Genomic DNA, 11,712 nt, shown 5'->3' on the forward strand with positions numbered 1-11,712 from the left:
CCCATGACAACAAATCCCAACATGAAAGAGTGACCAGTGAGGAGAAACCTGCAGAAACCAGTGAGCAACGTGCTCTTTGCTCCTCACTGGTTTGCATCACTGAGCTTCACCAGAGATGGAGGCAGGTTCACCTCCAGACAAACCTTCTGTGCTGTGGACATTTGTGTCTCACTACCCTCAAACAGGTTTCATCACACAGGCCAGTTCTTCAGTAGAGACGAGTCTTTAGTAATTATTTAACTGATAAATCTAACTGGTATATAGATAACTGAGCTTACCAACAATGCTAGACCCCTTTAAACTTAAAGTAAAAGTTTTTTATAAAATATGGTCAACAAACATTATTTGACCTGACACAAAAAGATTCTGTTTCATGATCATGTAAAAAGTTAGATCTTAATCACATGTCACAAAAAAAAATTACTTAACTTTCATTCCTACAACTCCGAAGTACATATTTCACCTTGTAAACAAATATTGTAAAAACTACTCCTTAAGTTAGTTTGTTGATTGGAAGGGGATAAACGGTTTCCAAAATAAAAGCTCAGCACAGTCTTTCAGTCTTGACTATTGTTCAAGTGATATCGGTGTGAGTTGATTACGTACATCACTAGTTTGAAACTGGTTAACGGTTACCGAGAACTTAACGTCACATACAGTGAGAGCGAGAGTGAGACTGTGATCTTCTGACTTCAGATCAGCCTGATTAACCACAGACCCAGACACCACCCTGCCACCAGTAATTCAACAGCCTGACGCCACAGACATCTCTGTGCTCCATCTGAGGAGCCTGGAGTTAAGTCACAGACAGCGCAGGTTTCCACAGCAGATGGCCGGACGACGCTTCTGCAGACGAGTGTGCGTGGAAATGCTGGAGCAGCGAGAGCTTAATCCAACAGCCGAGGAAATCATTTCAACTCGAGGTCCACCTGCTCATCACGTTAATGTTCTGTTCAGGTGTCCCAGCGAGAGGAGACCTGCGCTGTACCAGGACCCGGCAACTTGAGCAGTTGAATTAAATGTGGCAGTGATGTTATACACCTTCTTACTTCTGTATCACGCTCTATCAATCCATGGAGATACAATCTGCTGATGAGAACTTTGTGATACAGTCGAAAGCTCCAGTAACTGGACCTTGAGCCAAATGAGAAACTTTCATGGAGGCTATATGAAATACAAAGGGTACATAATGTACAGATTACATCATCAGTGAATGAAAAGTGTTATTCATTCATTTGACAACATGATCATCTCAAGACAGCAACTGACAATTATTTCAATAGTTTATCAATCTTTTGATTATTTGAATATTAGTCAAATTCGTAATTAAAACATTGTTTTCAAAACTACCAACACTAGTAACTTGGTTTTGAATAGAATTACATTTAGTTTAAAAAATAACTAAATAGTAAAGAAATAATGATGTTAATCTCAAAGGATAAATGATCTACAATAGAATCTACTCTAATCAGTCAGCGCAGAACAGGAAAGAGCAAATATATAAACTGTTAATCGAATAATAATCCCCATCATAATTTCCAGACCTAGCTCCAGCTTCTTAGTATTGAAGGTTTTTTAGCAGTTGGTTAAACAACACAAGTGTTTTCACCAGATCATCCTGGGCTTGAAGACACAGTGACGGACGCTTCTCACTGTTTTCTAACATGTATATAACAAATAGAATGATCAACCAAGGAAACCATCAGCAAATCAACTACAAATAAACAGTGATAACAACCATTAACCACTTCTACACAAACCTATGAACACACACGTTGCTCTTTCACTGAATTACAATTTAAAAAACCAACCAAATATCACTTCAAAATAAAAGTAGGGCCTGGACACGATAAGAATATGTTTTGTGCGTGGAAGGGAACATTGGAAACTCCTGCCTGAAGCTGCTCTGCAACTTAGTTGATGCTGAGAGCAAAGGTAGTTCCAGTCCACTTGCTCCTGTAGAGGGATACTTTGTCCTAAATGGGAGAGATGTCAGGTTGGATTACGGTCTAGGTGCCGAGCTTCTGTGTAAACGCCTGGTTAGTTCATGATGTGGAAGCCTCCTCCTCCTCCTCCTCCTCCTCCTCTCTTACTCCTCCAGTGTAATGCACATCCTGGTGGTCTCACTGTAATGTAACTGAGATGCTGTATTCCTCAGCATCCTTCCCTTTTATTAAAAAAAAAAAAAAGATGGAGGAGATTGTTGCAAACAGAGGCAGATCTTCTTTGAATGAAACCTCCCAACAGCGTGAGGAGATCATCTACTGTGGAGGGTGAAGCCTAGTATGGCGTGTGTTAAAAAAAAAAGAGATAAAGAAAAAGAGAAAGGATGCTGATTGGTGTGTGTGTGTGTGGGTCTGTGTGTGTGGTTGTGTGTGTGCATGATAACAAAAGAAGGGCAGAGCGATGCAAACACATTTCTGTAGTAGCCACGTCTTCAATGGAGGCTGGAGCTGTGCAGGATTGCGAGATAGACGCGTGGAAACAAAGAAAGAAAGAAAGCGGGGATGCGATGCACAACCCCAGCGATGCACCTACCTCGATGTTGTCAGGCGGACTCCGGTGTTTTCCTGGAGCTGGTTGCATTCAGGTGGAGGAGGTGGAGCGGGGGGTGGGGGTGGTGGTGGTGGTGGGGGGGGGGGCAATAAAGTGTCAAAGGCGTAAAATGTTGCAACGGTGGAGTAAACAAAATAAAATAAATAAGAGAAGCGAAAAGGCTCAGTCCAGTTCTGCTCGTTCCCGGTGATGTCTGCTCGTCCTCGCTGCTGCCGCCGCCGCCGCTGCTGGTGGAGGAGAGCGTGATGTTACGTTAGCACAGCGGCTAACATCACCCGCAACGACGTGCTAACGCAAACCGCAGAGAGGAGAGACGCCATCCTCACGATGCCTCCGTCATCCCGCTGTGTTTGGGTGAGGATTAGGAAGAAAGCGAAGAGGAAGGATGCTCCGAGGCAGGTCCTTTCACTCCGGCTGCCGACGGAAGCTGGGAGGGGCCACACACCCCTTCGCCTTTTTGTTATTTTGATATCATCAAAGAGGGGGGGGGATTTGATGACCCATTATTATTATGATCCCGTAAAAAATCACAATAATAATAACAATACATATATATGTTATTTACATTAGGTTTCATAACAAACCTCACAAGGCGGTAACAAAAATATCAAGTATTTGTAAATAATTTGATTTCTTCAAATACCCTGTACATATATAACTTAACTGTGCATAATTTATGCCTGCACTCCTTTCTCTTCAATCATTCAGTATGTATCTACACTCCAACGATCACACGCCCTATTTGCCTTAGTATTGCCCTCCCCAGGGACAAATAAAGTTGTGTCGAATTGACTTTGAATACTTCTACCTTATTTGTTAACTCTTGCTTCACAGCAAATAATTTGGTCCCTTGTTTAAAAGTTTATCGAAGCTGATCTAAGTTTTAGGGTAAAAGGGTAAAATACAATATTATGTCGAACAAACCAAATTTTTCTTGTTTATTTAGAAATAAATTTCAACCTTGTATATTAACTATGTTGTTTGTTAAGAATAATATCTTTGAAATTTGAAATAAGCTATATTAACTTTACATCACAAAATAACCATCGTGAAAATATTACCCCTTGGTTTTCATTAAATTTGTCTAAATAACACTTTTTAAAGGTTTATTTCAACAGTTTGTATCTTTGCTCTCCATCTAATTCATTTGACTGATTAGATTCATCATTTCATCTTTAAAATCAACATCATTATTTGTTTGGTCTTTAAATTGGAAATGTATGTATGTACAGTACCAGTTTTATTAAGTACTACAGATGTTGCGGTGTACTGCTCCATCTAGTGGAGATCAGAAGAAACTCACGTGGACTGCATGGATGCAATGTAACCGTGAACAGATCAAACAACAAAGCAGGACCACGCAGAGGAGTTGAATCAGAGATCTTGATTGGACCTTTTTATTTTTCTCATGGACATTTAGGAAGCCAGAAGGATGATCTGTTTTTCTTATTATACACAACGTCAAAAACATCAGTTATTTTCTCATCACCATCACATCAACAAAGTAAACACACAGTACCAACTACAGTCACTGAAAGCCAGGGGTGTGGTACAGAGCCTGGTGGAGTTTCATCTTGGGTTTAATCATAAAACCGCCGTAAAGGGGAAAGATGACTGAAGCCGAGACACAACTGAGAGGTCAGGTCTACATATTCCTGAGTCTACTCAGTTCCCCCCCCCCCCCCCCATTGTTAGATTCAATGTTCACTATTCTCTTTCAGAGCTTCACAAGAAGGGTCAAAGAAAGATTTCAGACAAGTCACAATGAGCTGTGGTCTGTCACCCATGTGGAATGATGCCTAAAGAACGAAACGTGTTTCTGTACATGTCACCAACAAACATGAGACTGAATAATGCAGCATTCTGCACTCAGAGTCTAAATCCACTCTTTTCTATGATGTCAGCTGGCTGCCCACGGTTCAGGAACCTCAGGAAACATAACTTGTTTACCCAGATTTCTAAGTTGACATAAAATAATTACACCTGAAATACTGTACAGCAGCCAGTTGACAGTAACATCAATAGTGTACAGCTTTGTTGTAATGTACCAGGAGGTTCTTATCGTCAATGTGGACTCCATACAAACAACTCTGATTTACACGAACGAAGGAATGTTAGAAAACATAAAGGAAAACAGATGTGTACAGTTTACATTTGATATTAATGTCAGCAGATGATGTTTGGTGTAAAATGAAGAGGAAGTCAAGGTGATAGTTTTTACCCAGAGTCTTGGACACCAGAGCACCTGAGATTGCTAAAAATACACGTCAGTGGACTCGTGCATCTATACAGTATTAATTTCTGAAAGATTTCATGCACTTACAACCAAGATTAAGCTAGTTCTATATAAAAATAAACGATTCTCTTTTCCAGTCTAAGAACAGACAAGGTTGACGAATCTAGAGAAGAGAGGACAGAAGTTTGTTTGTTTGTTCTTGCGACCGACCAGGTTTTCTAAAGCCATCTTCCAAAAGGGCCATCTGTATTTCCCTCTTAACATCAACTGAACTCAAAAAGTCGAGGAGACTCTGGGGAAAAACCGGGACTTGTGGCTGAGGTTCAAGAATCTCATGGATTTCAAATGAAGAAAATTTTCAGCAAGTAATGAAGTGAATGACAGGATGACATATTCAGAGCAGATCTGCTGCTGGGATCCGTCCCTCTTACCTCTCTATAATGATTTTTTATTCAAAACCCTCAGATTCTGTCTGAAAACTAAAGTAAGAGACCTGGCAAATACTGGGTTTGGGCCACGATGTGAAGTAAGGGCCACTTGCTTATACGCAAAAAAACAGATGCAACAACAAAAAGAAAAATGACAGACCCAGCTACAAACACAAAGGGAAACACTCATGCTTCACAGGAAAATAGAAAAAAAGAAATCACATATCCAGTGTACACACACGCGCACACACACACAGCCACACACACAAATATTTTCAAATACTCTAGTGTAATTTTTAGCTCATCATTCATCCAAGAGTGGTCGGAAAACATTTATGATGATCTTAATGTACAATCCTTCATGTAATGTAGGTTTGTCTTTGCACTAATTGACATTTTCTTGCTTCAACTTCAAACCGATGCACTAACCACTCTTGAATGAATAATGGTTAAAGAAAACGAGGCAAATAGAGACATTTAAATAATTTACGATGTATATACACAATAATCCATCTTTTTTGTTTTCCAGCAGTGTCATTTCATCTTCTCAGTGTGTGAAGGCGCTTTAGTCGCCCATCTTTACTTTCGACGTCTGTGGGGGAAAAAGAGAAAAAACAAATATACAAATTATTAAAGGATTGTAAACGCAAAGACAGCTTGAGTCCCTGTTTCAGGACATACATCCATGTAGACATTTGTGGAAATTATAATTGTTTTAGAGTGCAGCTCCAGCCTGTCCGAACTGGAGAGAAAACCAACCTGACCAGGATTCTGTTTAATTTCTGAACCTGATCCATGTTTGTCTAAACACAGCCTGGCATCCGGTTGGGTATCCACACTCTACTTAGCACTGACATTTCTCATAGATTCCTCTCCAAAGGAAAAAAGAACAGTGAAGACAAAACAACTCAGCCGGACTCACTCACCTGCAGAATGGCTACAATAACTCCAAACAGGCCAATGGCGCTGCCGAAGATCTCCACGATGAGGATCTTGACGAAGAGGCTGCCGTTCTGGGCGTCTGCCAAAGCCGCTCCGCTGCCCACGATGCCGACACAGATGCCACAGAAGAGGTTGGAAAAGCCCACAGTCAGACCGGCTCCAAACATGGAGTAACCTTGTAGAACAGAGATCAAACGAGTCAGCGATATTCACAAATTCATAAAAAGGCATGTGAAAACGTACTAAAACTAATGTTCAAAATTTCCGAGGTGGATATTTCTTTTACGGCTTCACTCAGCAGCTTTATGTCCGTTTCTTACCAGCTTGATAGTTCCTCGCTCCGATGGTCTCGGGGGTTGTTCCACTGAAGTTCTGTAGATTCAAAAGATGTATTTTTAGAAGCAACCAACTATCATTGTTCTGCTGTGCAGCTTCCCTCATATCCCATGTGTACAATGCAGTAGGTTATGGAAGTACTTTCTCCTGTACAGTTCTGCTGCCTGAAATTCCCCTGGAGACACGAAACGGATAACTTGGCTGTTTTCTGAACATTAACGATGAAGACGCTCATTGCTCACCTCAGCCATGTTGCTGATAACAATGGCCATGATGATCCCATAGATCGCAACAGCTTCACAGAAGATGATGCTGGAGGGAGAAATAAAAAAACACAATCAGAAATAAATGGAGTGAAATTATTTGGTTTTAAATCATGCAGCTAATTCTACATAGCACTGCTGTGGATTAACAATCAAACTGCAATCATGAAAGCAAGGTAGGACTGTAACTCACTGTCTAACCTGACAGGAACTCAGGGATTCTCATTCAATGGCTGCTAAGTGTTAGTTTTGCTTATAACTTGGGATTTTGCTGATGTGAATGAAAATACTTTTGTTTGGGAATCACTTAACACTGTGATATCCAAAACAAACAGTAAAAAGTTGCAGTCATAATCTGAGATGTTCCTACTAATGTTACAAGATTGTTTGCTGGTGTTTAGCCGCAATATTAAAGTATGTGCACAGCTACTGCATAGCTGACAATGTTTGTATGCAAGTAAAATATACAGAATTAAATATAAAACATAAGAAACAGAATGAAACTGAAACCGGTTCTGTTCTATATTAAACTTACCTGACTAAATTCTTGGTCTTGATTCGTGGAGCCTTGACACCACCACCAAGGATGCTTGAGCCTGTGATGTAAATCCCCCTGAAACACAACACCAACCAGAAAGACATATTTAACATAACAAAAAACTAGCAGGTGAGGAGGATGTGGAGGAGGATGACGCCTCATCAAAGATCTACTGTTCTGGAAAACAGAGGGTATGAAAAGTTAAATGTCACTAAAAGAAGGCTGGTGGTTGACTCCACTTTGTCAAACTGTAAAACTCCACTTAATGAGGTGATGACAGAACAATGTGGCCGCCATGGCAGCATATTTTAACTCTAACAAAGAACAGAATTTGATCAACTTATTCAAAAGGTGACATGCGTCATAATCTCGCAAAAGAAAGTGAGATCAGGGATTAAATGTGTAAATCAGAGAGGTGAAACATTGAGGTATAAAACTTTTATCCAACTCGAGCAAATTCAAATCCAGAGTGGATACAATACGTTCCAGCCTTGACACACCGGCCAACAACATCTGAACGACACTGTGAACTGTGTGTGGCCGACAGTCGCCTGTAGCCGTTGATGCTCGTCCTGCACTGCTGGCTCTACTCAGCCCTTATCAGCAGCTGTTGTGTTAGTACAGCTTGTTGAATCTGCATCAGAAGAAAGGGCTGAAAAAGCTCTCTGAGTGGCTTTTCAATCAAGCGAATAAAACGATTTTAACCTTTTAGTGGAGTTTTTCTGAATTTTCATTTCTGACTAATCTTCTTCCACGAGCTCTCACCAATGGGCTGACAGCAAAGGCAAAGGTTTATTTATCTTTTCTACTTAAGATTCACAAAACCAACTCTCAATTTGTATTCCAAGCATATAATGGGACTGTTAAATCAGATTCAAACAGGTTGGGTAGTATCTGTTAATCTCTCTGCACTGTTCTTTGGAGTAACGTGCAGTGTTTCGCAGAGTTGACTGAGGATTAAAAGCCATTTTCCATTGAGGTGGAGTTTTCAGTCAGTGTGAATAGGGAAGGTATAGAGAGAATCTATTCTGGCAATAATAAACAACTTACTAAAGAAAGAAGTAAGATTCAGTTCATTACAACACACAAAAATGATCTGGCCGAGTTCTCTCAACCTCAAAAAGATGGAAACAGAAGTGTGTAGTACAAAAGGAAACAAACATTAGTGCTCAGTTCCATACACAGCCATGGTGATGGTTCTGCTAGGGCATGTACGGCTTCTGATGGAAGTCACATACTGGTTTTAGTTCATGATACGGGAGCAGTCTGTGCTTCACTTCAGTCAAATGCATCAGACATAAGTGAGCATCAAGTTGTAACTGTCCAAATATTTAGAAGAGAACACAAAAGTTCCCATGTGAATAAATTTGAGATTTTCCACTTCCTCTATTACACACAAGGTTTTTCCTGAGTGATTCAAGAAAGAGGAAATGATAAAAAGGACTTTAAAGCACAACATCTGCCTTACACATTGAAATGACCTGACAGACGTCTGCAGCATACACACTTTAAACCATGATTTATGTTAACTACTCACCAGGCAGCTCCCACCACTGACAGAGAAATGGCCAAACCAATTCCCAGATTGGCCCACATGAAGGGAGAGGTCTCCGTGAGGAACCTGCGAGTAAAGAAGTAGAGCGGTTAGAATCTGAACTATTAGGAAACACAGCCAGTTTACTGAACACATGCAAGAAGCAAAAGTTAATGTCATATTTAAACTTTGATAAAAAAGTAGAACACTATTTAACTATTTATTTTGCAACGTTTTCAATCTCATGCACAGTTCAACCCTCTGAATTTCATTTAAAAAAGGGATCACAATATTGTTGATAATGGAAAACTGAATGTCACACACTGGTTTGCTTCCTGTAGTGGAAACCAGTGCCAATTTCAAGCTATGTCTCTGCACATGAAGTGGATACAGAACAATTAATTCATGACAATTTCTCACACAGACCAGATGCATTTTTGTCGAGCTACATGCCGATGTGGAAAAAAATACTGCCATCTAAAATTGCAGCAAAACTGTATTTCACATTAAAGTGTCAGATTTACAGCATAACTGTCTTATGTTGTATATTGAAGCTGGTCAGGAACACACTCATTTGTTGCAATTTTACAAACAATATTTACTATGTATTCAGTTTTTTTTGTTATTTGCAGTGTATTGAAAAATAAGACTTGTAAATATGTCTTGAGAAGGGGGGGGGGGCTGAATGTCACAGCAGTGTAAAGGCAACATCTTAACAGTTTGAAGGAACTAGTGTTTGTAGGTCGCACTCCCACTGTGCTGCTTCACACTTCTGCCTTGCAGTTGTGAAATCTGGGGAAAGTTAGCATCATTTGGCCACTGCCATAGAGTCAGGGTAGTAGTCACTAGTAACTCAACAGACACTCACACTTATAAGTTGTGAGATGACAGAATAACATGCATTTAAGACTGAATTGTCCTGTTTGGCCAATTTTCTAAGTCCAATTTGAATTGTTTTTTCCAAAACTCTATTCAACTATACATGTTGTTGATATTTAGAGGTTTGTTGTGTCTAGGATTGTTTCAGGGTTTACACTCTTGAATGAGGCATTTATTAATTGTGTAAAACTGTGAATCAAAAGATGAAGCTATCAGACAAATACACTCTTACACATCTTTTACTTTGTGGGTTTGTGCCCACACTACTCACCATGCCACATCGAAGCGGAAACCAAGGTCAAATATGGTGTAGCAGAGGCCTGAGGAAACAGAGAACTTCTTAATTCACATGTGAAATGTAAATAAAAAAAGGATCAGACAGCCCAAGTACACTGAGCTAAAAGCTCGTCATTACTCCACTACATCTATTTACTGCGTGTTGACTGTATAAAGGAGCCTTTCCTCTGCCCAGTGTGTGAGGCAGAGTCACATGAACGTGTTGAAGTCCTGCAGAGAAGTTGCAGCTTCGGTGTGATTGTCACTCTCACGTGAAACCCGCTGCAGTTCCTATATCTGGACCCAGTCAGCTGTGTGTGCGAGCTGCCAACCAGCTAACGTTAGCTTAGCTTCATTAAATGACTTCAAACGTACGGGGGGGAAATAATGTAAATAACAATAAATAACGACAAATAGGAGAATTCATCATCGGCCATTTCTAACACTGTTGTTCATTGCTTGAGGATGAGGATGCTAGCGGTTAGCCATTAGCCAGACGCTAGCTAACGAGCTAACAGTGGCTTAACGTTACGCTACTGCTAGCGAAATGCTAACTAGCACGCAAGATAAATAAGCTTGCACCGAATGATAACATATGACACGACGACAGTAAAGCGTTGTCACTTGTGTCCCATTGTCCACGTCCCACTGTGCAAATATAACCTTGTCTAGCTAGCCGCTAAATCCACTTGCCAGCGGATGCTAGCTAATAAAAACGGAAACAGCCGCAGCCGCTGTGGTTCCATGGTTTAGCCTGGTCCCTAATCTTCGCTGTCAAATGCTGATAAAAAAACGTTTCCACGCAGACACAACACGCAACTGTATAATAACTGCTTCACGAATCCAGGGATTAAACGTGTGCATTCATTTTATTCCACATCCTGACTCATTTTTCCGGGGGGAACTGCGATCTTACCGACGACGAGTATGGTGGTCCAGAAGGCCACAGTGACCCCCGTGTAAAGAATGGCGTGTCCGTTCATCATCCACTCCAACAACATCTATCCCAGGCTGCTGGATCGGCGGCGGGGGGACGCTGGACTCAGGGGTCAGACGAGACGCCAGAGACGGGAAGGTGGAGAGGACCCCGAGTGTGTGAGGAGGAGCTGTCAGTCTGATGGAGGAGGAAGAGGAGAGTCAGTCAGCTGATCCTCACACACGAGCATGTGACCGGGGCCGCGTTCCCTTCTGAGGAGCGTGCGCGTCCTAACAAGGAAACCACGAAGGTTACTCACCACACATCACAAGGACTCATAGTAACTAAGTACATTTACTCAAGTACTGTACTCAACGACGATTCGAGTACTTGTTCCATTATATATTACTTACCTATTACCCAAGTATTAATATTTATTGAGCACTCTTCAAATTCAGATTTGAAAGTGTTTTATATGATATACTCAGGGAATTTGTATTTATTGTTATTCTATTGCCTTTTTAAAATATATTAATAAGTATAGTAATATATATATATATATATAGTATATATTATTCTTTATTTGATTTTTTTATCTACCTCATCGTGAATTTACCTGGTCTGTGGATCAACGCATTCCACACCAATAGCGGATAGTGGTCACTAGATGTCACTGTTGATCAGCTTGGTTGATAACTTATGAGCAGTCACACGAGGTTGTATGCGTCATTTCTTTCTTTCTTTCTTTCTTTCTTTCTTTCTTTCTTTCTTTCTTTCTTTCTTTCTTTCTTTCTTTCTTTCTTTCTTT

At 40.6% G+C, this 11,712-nt stretch overlaps 1 protein-coding gene across 1 annotated transcript; it reads right to left on the bottom strand.

Annotated features, from left to right (window-relative positions):
• Positions 1 to 3,925: 3,925 nt before the first annotated feature.
• atp6v0b (ATPase H+ transporting V0 subunit b) lies at positions 3,926 to 11,151 on the bottom strand. Its single transcript, XM_053438188.1, has 8 exons — positions 10,905 to 11,151; positions 9,984 to 10,032; positions 8,837 to 8,920; positions 7,297 to 7,374; positions 6,741 to 6,810; positions 6,483 to 6,534; positions 6,147 to 6,337; positions 3,926 to 5,812 (listed from the first exon to the last, which is right to left on the bottom strand). Exons 1-8 carry the CDS (start codon positions 10,987 to 10,989, stop codon positions 5,786 to 5,788), a joined length of 636 nt encoding a protein of 211 aa, XP_053294163.1. The 5' UTR covers positions 10,990 to 11,151; the 3' UTR covers positions 3,926 to 5,785.
• Between the last annotated feature and the right edge of the window lie 561 nt (positions 11,152 to 11,712).

Source organism: Pleuronectes platessa, chromosome 13, assembly GCF_947347685.1.
Source record: "Pleuronectes platessa chromosome 13, fPlePla1.1, whole genome shotgun sequence".
Classification (NCBI taxonomy): Eukaryota; Metazoa; Chordata; class Actinopteri; order Pleuronectiformes; family Pleuronectidae; genus Pleuronectes; species Pleuronectes platessa.

Bases quoted from the DNA above. Each gene is read 5' to 3' on its own strand.
- atp6v0b (XM_053438188.1), bottom strand. From the start codon at position 10,989: ATGTTGTTGGAGTGGATGATGAACGGACACGCCATTCTTTACACGGGG. The intron at 7,375-8,836 runs GTGAGTAGTTAA...GTTGTGTTTCAG, and splicing joins TCAGTGGTGGGAGCTGCCTG to GGGGATTTACATCACAGGCT. The intron at 6,338-6,482 runs GTAAGAAACGGA...CTGTTCTACAAG, and splicing joins AGCGAGGAACTATCAAGCTG to GTTACTCCATGTTTGGAGCC.